This window comes from Chiloscyllium punctatum, chromosome 45, assembly GCF_047496795.1.
Source record: "Chiloscyllium punctatum isolate Juve2018m chromosome 45, sChiPun1.3, whole genome shotgun sequence".
NCBI lineage: Eukaryota > Metazoa > Chordata > Chondrichthyes > Orectolobiformes > Hemiscylliidae > Chiloscyllium > Chiloscyllium punctatum.
Window position 1 is genome coordinate 41,742,198 of NC_092783.1, and position 14,393 is coordinate 41,756,590.

General features: G+C 39.6%; 1 protein-coding gene across 4 annotated transcripts in view; it reads right to left on the minus strand.

The window, feature by feature from the left end:
- The window catches only part of celsr2 (cadherin, EGF LAG seven-pass G-type receptor 2), a 327,026-nt gene that overhangs the window by 128,939 nt on the left and 183,694 nt on the right, over positions 1 to 14,393 (minus strand). For all 4 annotated transcript variants that reach the window (XM_072563587.1, XM_072563585.1, XM_072563586.1 and 1 more), the window contains exon 4: positions 416 to 531. In XM_072563587.1, coding sequence (XP_072419688.1) covers positions 416 to 531 — 116 coding nt within the window. The remainder of the gene's footprint in view (positions 1 to 415; positions 532 to 14,393) is intronic.

The window sequence follows — 14,393 nt, forward strand, 5'->3', positions numbered from 1 at the left end:
GCAGCTTCATTTAGCCCACGGATGAATGATAAAAAATTAGTTGGGGTCTCCTCTCCTATTTCGAATTAAGAGTCTAAATTAGTCATAGCCAAAGCCTCTGTCAAGGAGCATAATCGTTCCTCATCAAGAATGAGATGCAGAAACTATTTTTTTGGTAATGAGGTTAAAATGGGAAAATCAGGAGAAAAATATGTGTTATTAAACAAGGAGCTGGTATCAATGAACACTGGGGCAAATGGCTAGGGTTGAAAATCAACAGAAGGATAACATGATCTCAGCTATTAACATCAAGGGATGGCACTGACTTACAATTAGTTTCATGATTATTTGAAAAAAAGGCAACATCATCAACTCTCCAAACAAAGCACAGAAACACCTGTCCTGTATCACAGTAAGACACTGAAGAACAAATTACCTGCAGAGAATGTTAACTGGATCTGTTCATTAATAATCTCCAGGGCAATAAAGTCATGTTTTTCATTAAAACGTCCATTATACAAGAGCAACCCGTTCTTCTCCTTGGTAGCAAATCTGCAAAATAAAGACTTTTATTTATTCTATAGAACACACAAAGCAAAACCCTCCTCTCAATATCACAATAAACATTTCTCATTCACTGAGTTTGGTTTGGAATTCTACTGCATGGTATATATACCATGTCTAAACAAGTTCTCTAGGGTGCCATCGACATCACACTGCCTCCAACTGACATGAAGTAGATAGTGCATCCACTTAATGATTAAATGAATCCATTACTTATTCATTCAGGGTGAGTGGATTCTAAACTTTGGTATTTAGCTTGTTCACTTCTGTGAAAATAAGGTGAAAGAAATGTAACCAAGAGGGTATAATATAAAAGAGGAACTGCCCATCCATCATGTGAGATGGCAGTTGAACAACTATGGCCTGTAGATGCCAAATCCAATAGGTTCATAATATTTCTGTATTTAATAACCAGTTTGTTTTTTTGCAAATAATGTGGAAATCAAATTATTTAAACTCTTTAAATATACACTACACAGAATGAATATTTTGTATTTATTTGGTTGCTTTCATGACCTCAGAACATTCCAAAAATTCTACAGCTAAGAAATAACTTTTAAAACACAGTCATCATTGTTCCCTAGATGTATACTCCATTTGACACATGTTAATGCTAGCGATATTGCTAGGTTATTCACATTAGGTATCTCTGTCTTTCGAGGTAGAATATCCCTGAAGTTGTAGAAGATTGAAGTTCACACAAGCAATGTACATTCAAGTCAGAGAGGTTTGAGAATGTTACACATTAAATATTTAACAGGCACAAAAAAAAGCAATCAGGCATACTGTATCAAGTCAAGTTTCAGAAGAATTTGATCTTGACTGCATTTTTAGTTCTGAACAGAAAAGCCAACCTATCATCAGGAATCAGAGAAAAAAGCTACAAATTGTGTTCACTACTATGCCTGGATTTGTTGGACCTCAGGAACTGGCACTATACGTATTAGCACAAGAGCACAAATCTTTTCAAAGACATTTAATTCAGCAAAATTAAAAATTGCAAAACTGAGCTGGAGTTTTGAAGTTTTTTTTGTGTACCTTGTAAGTGCTATCTTTCTTTATGCACAACTTTTTTGAACATAACTGAACTAACAGCAAAATAAAAATAGGTGCTGCTGATACAGCATAGTATGATAGAGCTGAACAACATGGAAACAGTCCCTTCAGTCCAACTCGTCCATGCCAACCAGATATCCTAATTAATCTAGTCCCATTTGTCAGGATTTGGCCCATATCCCACCAAACCCTTCCTATTCATATACCCATTCAGATGCCTTTTAAATGTTGCAATTGTACCAGCCTACACCACCTCCTCTGGCAGCTCATTCTATACATGCACCAACCTCTGTGTGAAAAAGTTGCCCCTTAGATCCCTTTTGTCTTGTATAGCCACAACATGACCTCTCAACTCCTGCACTCAATGCACTCACCAACAAGCATACCAAACTCCTCCTTCACTACCCTGTCTATGTGCAATTCCACTTTCAAGGAACTATGAACCTGCACTTAAAAGTCTCTGTTCAGCAACACTCCTCAGGAGCTTACCATTAAGTGTATAGTTTCTGCCCTGATTTGCCTTTCCAAAATGCAGCACCTCACATTTATCTAAATTAAATTCCATCTGCCACTTCTTGGCCCCTCAGCCAATCTGATCAAGGTCCCATTTTAGTCTCTCAGTTAAAAACAACACTATAAATATGTATCAGGTCAAGCAGCAGCAAAGGAGAGAGAAATAGAGTTAACATTTCAGGCTGATGACATGGTGTCAGAATGGAAGAAGTCAAATATTTAGTAGGTCTGAGTAAGCAAAAGGAAAGAGGAGTTGGAAAATCAAAAGGAAAGGTACTGCTCCTCAAGTATTTAGTGAGTTTCAATAGAACTTTGAGAGAGATAGGAATGAGAGGAAAGTCGAGAATTGCTAGAATCCCATTATTAGAAGGTTGTAGCAGTGTACATAACCGGATCAGGCAATGTAAATACGGTTCTACAAAAGGAAAAAGTATTTTTAACCAATTTAGAATTCTGTGAGGGAGTAGCAAAAGGGAAACCTGTAGATGTGGTGTACTTGGATATCTAAAATGGTGCACCATCAAAGGTTATTACACAAAATAACAGCTCGTGTTGCTGGGGGCATATTAGCACAGGTAAAATGTGGTTAGCTCACAGAAAGCAAAAAACAGATAAATGGGTTTTTTTTGGTTTGGCAAGCTGTAACTGGTGAAGTGTCACAGGGTTCTCAACTATTTACAATTTATATCAATAGCTTAAATGAAAGGACTGACTGTAGTGTAGCTAAATTTCTTACCAGGATAGGTAATAGGTGAGTGGACAAAAATCTGACACGTGAGTATAACATGGGAAAATGTTGACTTTGGCAAGAGAATAGAAAAATAGTACACTAGTTAAATGGAGATACGTTGCAGAACTTTATGGTACAGAAGGATCTGGGTGCCCTAATCCATGAATCACAAAAAGTTAATAAGCAGCTACAGCAAGTCATTAGGGTGTCAAATGGGATGTTGGCATTTATTGCAGGAACAAAATGGAAAAAAGTATGGATGTTTTACTGCAGCTAAACCAAACCTTGGTTAGACCACATCTGAAATACTTTGTCCTGCTTTTTGTTGAAAAAGGATATAATTGCTTTAGAAGCAGCTTAGGGTGGGTCCACCTGAACCATTTCTGGGATAAAGGGCTCATCTTATGAAAAAAAAGTTGTACAAGTCAGGACTGTACCTATTGGAGCTCAGATGAATGAAACATATAAGGTCCTGTGAGGACCTGATAGGGTGGAGGCCAGGAGGATATTTTCTTTTGCGAGAGGGACTTTTATCTTTTATCTTTAAATTAAGGCAGATACAGAAGGTATCAGTCCGAAGGTAATTAGTGTGGCATTCTTCTCCACAGAAAGCAGTGGAGTCTTGCTCACTGAATTTATTGAAGTCTGTTAATTGAGTTTTTTGATTCACAAAGAAGTCAAAGGCTGTGAGGGTCAGTGAATAATATCGAGTTGAGACTATTCTCAAATCAGCCATGATCTTATAGTCAGCATGGATTTAGGAAAAGGAAATTATGCTCTATATATCTATTGGAATTTTTCGAGGATGCATCTAGTAGAGTTGATAAAGGGGTAGCCAGTGGATGTGGGTTACTTGGGCTTTCAGAAGGATTTCAATAAGGTCCCATTTAAGATACTAGCATGTAAAATTGCATGGAAATGGGATTGGTCTGGCTGCAAGAAAAAAGGGAGTTACAATAAACTATGGGGAGCAGGGTTGTTGCTTTTTTTTCCAATCAACCCATTGAGGAACGTGCTTACACACCTCTGGAGTGGGTGGGACTTGAACTCAGGCCTCCTGGCTCAGATGTAGGATCACTATCACTGTGTCACAAAAGCCTTCAAGTGGGTTGACTTTTATTTATTTTCTGAATCCAGAATTGCTGTCACATATAACTGAATGACCTTCTCAACACCAAATCACTTTTTCTTTCCTTTTTAAACACAAACCACCAAAACCAAAACACCAGTGTTGTCAATTCAATATTTACAAGCAAAGCCAGTTAAGAATGATGCAAACCAACAAATGTGAGAGGAAAGTGGGGGGAGGAAACAGAGAGAGAGAGGGAAAGAAAGAGATGGGGGGAACTAGAATAAAATGGAGTTGGAGGGAGAAATATAGTACTGTATCCCCAGGATGCCCACCTCTCTTTAAAGACATCAAGAACATTGATGGGCACCATGTCCCCCCTCTCCAATGATACCTGGATGTTAAGGTAATCACTGAGGAAAGGCAAACAGTTGGCAGAGATGACGCCCCCCCCCCCCCCCACCTCCCCCACAGCCTGCTGCCTCAAACTGGTTTATAAACCGTTCCAAATGACCAGGAAGCTCAGAACTAGGGGGAGTCACAATTTATGGATACAGACCAGTTATGCCTGAGATGAGGAAAAATTTCTTCACTCAACGACTGGTGAGCCCGAGGAACATTCTTGCACAGAAAGCGGTTGAGGTCAAAACATTTTATGTTTTCGAAAGGGATTTAATTCTTAGAGATAAAGGGATCAAAGGGTAGAGGGCAAAACAGGACACTGAGTTTGATGATTAAGCATGATCATATTGAATGATGGAGTAAAGTCAAAAAGCTGAATTGCTACTCTTGCTCCTATTTTATGGATTTTTAGGTTTAACAACTGATGGAGTAGGCACAAGCATCAAATAGCCTGCTTCTGCTCTTGATTAAAATGACAGGCAATTGGAAGCTTTGAGACTGAAATTGTGGACTGAATGAGCTGTTCCACAATGTAGTCATTCAATCAGTACTTGATGTCTCCAATTTAGAACAAATCACAGTTCAAGGAGCAAATACAGTATATTAGTTTAAAAGAGGTTTGCGCAGAACACATTAATCACTGGTTCATCTGCTAAATGTGTGCAGAGGTGGTGTGGAGGATGTTGGGAGTGACTGAGTCAACCAGAGTGTGACAGAGGGAAGGGTCCCTTTGGAGATGCTGAAAGAGAAAGTATTTCGTGGCGCTGTTTATGGGAGAGGATACAGAGATAGCTAGGAAAATGAAGACAATGGGACTCAAATATGACTTCTATTTCATAATGAATGAGAGGTTTCATGGTTTTTGTTGGAAAATTCATAATTTAAATATCAGACATGCATGAAAAGAAAACATCATATACTTTAGCAGGGCACAGAGAACTGAGAATTTTTAAATTCTATCCATCGTGAAGCTGGACACATTTTAAACACTGTACATGTACTTGAGGCTCAAATGTTGAGTAAATAAACTTCACTGAATGTGTGAGATATAAACCATCTGGCTCTCACTGACGGCTACTTTATAAAATATCCGTCTACAGAAATAGATAGCATCTCCTCCTGCCCACATTACTGACAGCATGTCATTGAAGCTTAATTCATGTTTCTGTCATTATCCATAACTCTGGAAGATTTGCCAAAGCTCTGCTGCTGATAAGAGGGTCACTATTTCCTGACTTTGTTCTGGTTAAATTCTGAAGTGTCTATTTTAGCCACAGCAGCATTTTTAAAAATTCATTTGTGCAAGCTGAAGTAGTTACCTCACATACCTCCTATCCATCTGCTCCAGCTTCCTATTCTGGAATCTAATGAATCCCTTTTGACATGAATGTTGGTAGCACAGTGCAGCACTGCCTTTTCTGGATTCGACAGTCTGTTCAATCACAGAAGCCATTACAAACAGGCTTGTTCCTGATCTCACCTAACCAGGAGAAATGACCTGCAGTATCCACTAGTCAGGTGATAAATAGAGAAGGGTGAAATGGAGAGACAGAGAAAGAGAATAAGGAGGAAAAGAAAATGACAGGGAGGGAGTGGCGGAGGAAGGAGAGGTGGTGAAAGAGAAAGGGAAAGGGAGGGGGAGAGAGAGAGAGAGAGAGAGAGAGAGAGAGATTGACAGAAGAAAGATAGAGAAATAGAGGTAGCAAGTGAGAAGGCAATGTGGGAAGAAACAGAGTAAGGGAGGCGAAGAGTGTGAGGACAGAGAGAAAGCAAACTGACCGAATTTTTCTTTGGCATTTCGGATCTTATGACTAGTTCTCAAGGGGTTAATTTCCCAGGACAGTCATACCAGTAAGTGTGGATTAAATTTGAATTGGGCCGTCTGACCCAGAATTATAGAGACAGCAAAGGATGGTTTAAGATTCCAGTGCTCCTTTCCTGTTACAAAAGCAAAAGACTGCAGCTGCTAGGAAGCTAACATACAAACTGCAAATGCTGGAAATACACAGAAGATCAGGTAGCCTCTGTGGAGAATAACAGAGATAATATTTCAGATGAATGATAGGTCATGGAATTTCTCTTGATTGGCATAACTTTGACAGGAAATTAATGCAAATACCAAAGGAACAGCATTACATCATGTCTTTGGAGTTTCTGTAGATCTTCCAGTGAAAAAAACAATGGATAATTGGTAAAAACCTTGCAGAAATAAATGCCATAAATGTTCAAAACTAGTGCTTTATTTCCCAGCACTAGTAAAGGTAAAGTTTTCGTTGTCTTAATGAACCATAGGGCTGCTCTCTCATCAGACAGAGATGACTGGTGGTGATTTAACTGGAGGGTCACCATGCCACAGGTGAGGTGAGAGGTTGAGGAGGAGAGCACTTCACGGTAACCTCAGCCAGTGAAGGAATTGAACCCATGTTGTTGGCATCACTCTGTATTGCACTACCACTTCATCAGAACAAAACTTCATTCTGGAAATATGTTTGTACCAATGTAAATTCTGTCACAAGCTGGTTAAATAGATTCAAGCCAGACACTAAACAAGTCACTAATCTTTTTTGGATGAGGGTTTTATTCACAGAACGCAGCATTACATATCTCTGCCTCCTACCTACCAAGTGTCAGTGTCCCAGCAATCCTTTTTTTTAAGTGTAACCTGTTCAGAGATATAATGACACACTTTTGTGACAGGTTGGCCCTAAGCTCAGACTCTGTGGTCCAGATGTAGGGATACTATCACTGCATCATGGACCCTTAATTTTTTTTTATGTTCTCAAAATACTTAATAAATCAGCATGTTCTACCTTCTATCCTCAAAACTTAATCATAAAATCAATAACAAAATCTGATCTTAAGCTGTGTCATTTATACAAGATGCTGTATTTGTGAACGTTTTAAACTGAAGTTACAGAACTTATTCTCATTTTAGGTATTTCGGCCTAATCCAAAGCCTAAACTAACCACAGCACTGCAGACCATCAAACTCAAAACCAGCCACAAACCACTTAACTTTGGACCCACTTCAAAGTCAAGCATCAAATGGAGGCTGGATATCTTGTGAAAACAAATACAGTACATCTGTGCAAAGCTCAGATAGAATCCAGGTTATGTTTCAGTGAATTCACATGCAAGGCCTTTAAAATGGATTCATGCATAGCTTGGTTCCAACTGCAAGAAAGAAACTTAAATCAATTGGGCTGATTTTATGAATGCACACATCAAGGAATCTTAGGCAAAATGTTTGGTTTTTTTTGGATGGAAAATTACAGATATTCCTACATATGCTCCCATCAGGTAAAGATCTACATCAGGCATGATCACTCAAAAGATCAACCCAAATTTGTGAAACTACTAAAGAAAATTCAACATTACTGTCCATTTCTTTGTCCCTTTTCAGCCACTCATTAACTCCTTTGTGGGGGCATATGTCTTTCCTTACTTGAATATTATTAGTGGAGATAGATTGGTGGCTGCACTCCAGAAGAGATTCTAGCAAGCCTGTACACATTCACAAACTGTGATCCCAGCAGACATCACCAACCGTCATCAGGCAAGGAAAGGAAGCAACTGTACTGGAGCAATGCAAAGGAGGTTCACCACGATGTTTCTTTTTATTAATTTGTGAGCATCCCCTGGCTGACCAGCATTTATTGCCCATCCCTAGATTCCCTTGAGAAGGAGGTGGTGAGCTGCCTTCTTGAAACGCTACAGTCTGCATGCAATGGGTTGACCCAAAATGACCTTAGGGAAGTAATCCCAGGATCTTGACCTAGCAATAGTGAAGGAACGGCAAAATATTGCCAAGTCAGGATGCTGATTGATTTGGAGGGAAACTTGCAGGTGTTCCCATGTATCTGCTGCTCTTATCCTTCTAGATGGAAGCTATTGTGGGTTTGGAACATGCTATCTCAGGATCTCTGCGATGCATTTTGCAGATAGCACACACAGCTGCTTCTGAGAATCAGTCATGAAAGGAATGGATATTTATGGATGTGGTGCAAATCAAGTGGTCTGCTTTGTCCTGGATAATGTCAAGCTTTTTGATGTTTTTGGAGCTGCACCCATCCAGACAAGTGGAAAGAATTCCATCCAAACCTGCCTTGTAGATGACAGACAGGCTTTGGGGAGTCAGGAGGTGACTGACTTGCTGCAGTATTCCTAGCCCCTGACCTGCTCTTGTGGCCATTCCATTTATGTGGCAAGTCCTGTTCAGCTCCTGGTAATCCCCAAGGTGTTGACAGTGGGAGAATTCTGTGATGATAATACCATTGAACGTCAATAGGCAGTGGATGGCTAGATTGTCTCTTACTGAAGAAAGTCATTGCCTGGCATTTGTAGCACAAATGCTACTTGCCACTTGTCAGTCCAAGCCTAGGTATTACCCAGATCTTGTTGTATTTGAATATGGATTGCTTTAATATCTCAGAAGTTGCGAATGGTGCTGTACATTGTGCAGTCATTTGGGGAACATCCCCACTTCTGACCTGATGTTGCAGGGAAGGTCATTGATAAAACAGTTGATGACGGTTGGGTCTAGGACACCTCTCTGTGGAACTCCTACATAGATGTTCTGGAACTGAGATTACTGATCTGCAAATAAAAACACAGTCATCTTCCTATACATCCGGTATGACTCCAACCAGCAGACAATTTGTCTTCTGATACCCACTGATTCTAGTTTTGATTGAGTGCCTTGGTGCCACATTCAGCCAATGCAGCCTTGATTAAAGGGCTGTCACTCTCACCTCACTTCAGAAATTCAGATCTTTTGACCATGTTTGGACCAAAGCTGTAATGAGGTCAGGAGCTGAGTGGCCCTGGCGGAACCCAAACTGGGTGTCACTGAGCAGGTTATTGCTAAGCAGGTGCTGCATGATAGCACTGTTGATGACATCTTCCATCACTTTACTAATGATTGAGAGTAGACTGATGGGATGGTAATTGATTGAGTTGGATTTGTCCTGCTTTCTGTAATCAGGACATACCTGGCCAATTTTCCACATTGTCAGTGTTGTAACTGTACTGGAAGAGTTTGGCTAGGGGAGCTGTAAATTCTGGAGCACAATCTTCAGTACTATTGCTGAGATGTTGCCAGGGCCTATAGCCTTTGCACTATCCAATGGCCCAAACCATTTCTTGATATTACATGGATTGCATGGAATTGGCTGAAGACTGCTATCTGTGATGTTGGGGACCACTGGAGGAGGCTGAGATGGATCATCCATCTGGTAATTCCAACTGAAGAGTTTACCTGGGATGGAGCATTTCAGTTATGAAGAGAGGCTGGATAATTTTGGGTTGTTTTCATTGTAGCAGGAAAAGTTTAGGGGAGGCCTGATAGAGGTGTATAAGTTTAGGAGGATATGGACAGGGTGAATAGAAAGCAACTGTTGGTCTTAGTGGAAGTATCAATAATGAGGGGGCACAATTTTAACATGACAGGCAGGAGGTTTAGAGAGGATTTGAGGAAAAAACTTTTCACCTAGAGGGTGATGGGATCTGGAATGCACCACCTGGAATGGTAGTTCAGGCAGGAAACCTCACAACCTTTAAGCATGCACTGGATGAGAATTGAAGAATAACAACATTCAATGGGTATGGGCCTAGTGTGGCAAAGTGGGATCAGTGTAGGAAGGAGTAAACTTGTCAGGGTACACATTCAATGAGCTGATTCTAGAGATGTGGGAATAAAATGAAGGCAGATTTAAGTTCTGATGCCAATGACCAAAGGTTTTCAACATAAAGTCAGTGAAATGTATAATTTTGCCCCCCTACATATTAACAGCACAGAGGTGGAACAAGTGGAGAGTGTCAAGCTCCTGGGAGTGATCATCCACAACAAGGTTTTTTGGACTCTTCATGTGGACACACAAAGGCTCAACAACGTCTCTTCTTCCTCAGACAGCTGAGGAAATTTGACATGATGGCAAATACCCTTGCCAACTTTTATAGGTGCGCCATTGAGAGCATTCTGTCTGGATGTATCACTACATGGAATGGCAACTGCACCATTCAAGATCGGAGACGGTTACAGAGAGTGGTGAACTTGGCCCAGACAATCACAAAGGCCAATCCCCCATCTACAGAATCCATCTACCAGGCCAGCTCTCAAGGAAAGGCTGCCAGCACCCCACCCTGGCAATGTTTTTCTACAATCTCTACCATCGGGGAGAAGGTACAGAAGCCTGGACACACGCACCAGCAGTTTTCTAACAGTTTCTATCCTTCTGTTGTTAGAATACTGAATGGACTCTCAAACTCTCAACATTCGCCTGTACCTGTGTTTTTGTTTTTGCCACTGTTTACCTATTATTTACTTATCTTTGCTACTTAACTATGTGATCTGCCTGTATTGCTCGCAAGACAAAGCTTTTCACTCTGCATCGGTACATGTGACAATAAATTCAATTCAATTCAATTTTTGTTCCAAGTCTGTGGCTGTCCTCAACACGATTCATTCTCTTACGTATGACAACATCATATTGTTCAGTTATAAGTTTTTGGTGGACCTAATTTGAAGTTTTAATTTTTAACTTGATTCAAAAATTTGGATCAGTTCAAGGTTTAGCCAAACTAATGTAAGTTGCCAGGATGAAGAGGTCAGTATATTATGCAAGGATCTTATAATAGCTTCAATGAAGATACATCATTAGGAGAATATAACATAATCTAGTACCATCTCTAATGCTTTGGTTTGAGGTCAAGTACTGCACTTGGGAGTGATAAGGCCTGTGGTAACTCACTCAGTGATCTTGATTATGCAATGGGGTTAATGCCTTTTATTAAAACAATAATCCTTCAGTTTTAATGGAGTCATGCAGCTTTTTAACAAGGAAAGTATGGCAACCATATCTCCTCGCAAAATATTGAGGATGCCAATAGTGTGAAATAAAGAGAAATGCAGGAAAGACTCAGCAGGTTTGACATCAATATAGAGAGAGAAGTGATTATGTTTCAGATCCATTCCTAAGAAGGGTCACTGGACTTGAAATGTTTAATTCTACTTTGTCTCCACAGATGCGACCAGACCTGCCGAGTTTCTCCACCAATTTTGTTTTCCTTTCAGATTTCTACCATCCGCAGTGCTTTGTTTTATTTTAATGGTTTAGTCAATGGCCTTTCATGAGAAATTCATGGTGATCTAACAGTTTTAAGCAAGGGTAGTGACAGGAAAAGGGGGAAAGAAGGAAAGGATAAAAGACATGGGAGAGTCTAACTAATAAAAAGGGGATATTGGTAGAACATCAAACAGCATGGTAATGGGACAAAAGAAAAAAAGAGACATGGAGCTGTAAAAGGTAGAATTGTAGAATTCCTACAGTGTGGAAACAGGCCATTAGGCCCAACAAGTCCACACCAACCTTCTGAAGAGTATCCCATCCAGACCCATTCCCCAGTATTCTACATTTCCCCTGACTAATGTACGTGGTCTACACATCCCTGAAAGCTATGGACAATTTAGCATGGCCAATTCACCTGACCTGCACATCTTTGGACTATGGGAGGAAACCAGAGCACCCAGAGGAAACCCACGCAGACACAGGGAGAATGTGCAAACTCCACATAGACGGAATCATTACCGCAAGTGCTAACCAATAAAAAATGGAGACACTGACTTTGATCTGAAATTGTTGAACTTGTTCAGAAGGTTATAAAAGTACCCAATTAGAAGAGTAGATGCTGTTTCAGAGCTTCCGTTGAACTACATTGAAATGGTGTATGAAATAAAAAGGCAACCAGCCACAAGCTCAGAATTACACTTGTGCAGTAAACAGAGGTGTTTGATAAAATAGTCACTCAATAACCTACAACCCTTCCCCCAATATCACGGTGGGCATATTGTGAAGTGTAAACATACCACACTAAATTGAAATAAAGCCATGAACTGCAGATGCTGGAAATCTGAAACAAGAACAGAAAATGTTGGAGAAATTCAGCAGGTCTGGCAACATCTATAGAGGAAAAGCAGAGACAATGTTACAGGTCCAATGACCCTTTATCAGATCACCAAATTGAAAGATGTACAAGTAAATCACTCTTCCTTTGGAAGTAGCATTTGGAGATCTGGATGTGAGAAATTTGCAGATCTGAGATTCATGCTGGTCACAAAAGGCAGGCTATAGCTGTGAATTAAACCATAGTCACAAAGAGAGGTAGACTGAAAATGGCCTAGAGCCATTATATGAATAGCAATTAGGTACACAGATGAGGATCAAACATTTTTCATATTTGCTAATTTAAAAAATAATCTCAGAACAGCCTTACAGAGATGTGTCAATAAATAAATGACACTGCTTCCAGATCAGCTAATCTTGATGTAAATTAGAAAACTGAACTGTTATCATGAGCAAGAAATTTGAATACACACGGTTCAAAGTGAATTGCAAAATCAGGTTTGGAGACAGGAACTCTAACCTCAATCAGACTATAGTCTCCCGATTCTTCTTCCTTTTGATTCATTTAATGCAGCTGAAAATTATAGACCTTCACCATAATTAATTTACTGTAAAGGTACTACAATAAATTACTGGCAAATCTAACTTTAAAACCATTTCTGCTAAGTTTGCCTTCTCTTTTGCTTTGGAAGTTTAGTATCATATTTGCAAGTTAAGCTTACTGGATGCATTCCAACAACAAGGGTAGATTAAATTTTCAATGGTTGTGCAGGCAAGTCTCATTGATTTATTGCAATTATGCTTCAAGATCACCTGGGATACCTCGCTGGCAACAAACAAACTCTGTCAGACCACCTGACAGTCAGCAACAGTGTTTATCCGGTGTTAAGAGCTGATAATCCTTCCCAGAAGAGTTCCTTCTGTACTCTGTTGGATCAAATATTTACACCACGAGGAACTGATCAGACCTACAGCTTTGTTATTAATCTATGAATCTGTGTCACCGCGTAAAGAAAATATAAATGGACCGAAGGATATCAGGAATAACATATTGCAACAACTGCTTCACTTAAAAATGAGACACGAGTATCAAGAAAAATGAGCACATTGTCAATATTATCACACAACTTGAAAACATAACAACAGGTAGTGAATTATGTCACATCTATTTTTAAACCTGTGTTCAGTGTTACGTTAGCCCCTGGTAAACATTAATTATGTTCCAGTGACTTTGTGACTCCTAGGAGGAATGTCTTAGAATAAAGGCCGCACCACAATATAATCGTGATATGCTTGAGACATGTTCCTACTGAATGCAGCTCTCACCACTGTATGAAACCGTCTCATTTTTTTCCTGATTACAGTGTGCCCTTCTTTCAGTTCAGAATGAACTGTTACTGACTTCCTTGTTGCCTTATTTCTGTATCCTGTTGATCCCAATAGATTGGTGGAGATCAGCTTTAACCTGGCAATATTTTCCAATAAACCTTTATTACTCTTCCTTGTGCCTTTGTTTGACTATAATCATGGAAAAAGTGATAAGCAGTTGAATGAAGTGGTCTATTTGGTGTCCTCATGACTTATTTCAGGACAGCTTCCTTTCAAAACAGTTTCTCATGAGCAACTGTAGCACTTGCAGTGGTGCACTGTTTTTCAGTTTAACTAAATATTTCACCAGTTAAATCCTAGAATTATGAGTGCTGGCCACGTTAACTGCGGCACTAAAAATAAGTACCAACCATAAAATCTGGTATCATTTATCTTTTAGTGACACTTCCTACCTGTAATCTACCTTTTAAGTTCAATCCCGAGATCTTTCTGTTCGTACGCTCTTATTAATCAAGATTTGCTTCTTTTTATTGAGTTAGTCCCCTTATTTTAATCTTTAAGATACTTTATCTTAAAACTGCCACAACACATTTTAACTAAATTGCAAATATCACATAAAAGTGAAAGCAAAATTTTGGTTGAATATGACTCTTCTTTTGAACAGAAAGGTTAACTGTGTTTTTCTTTTTCTGTCGACACACCTGCTGAATATTTCCATCATTTTCCATTTCCTCAGCATACACCACCTGTCTACACATGACGTTAACATATGTCTTTCCTCTTGCAATCTCCAGATTTTTCCTCATTGTTTACCATACTCCAATTTGGTGTGTTCAGCAACTTAAAACTC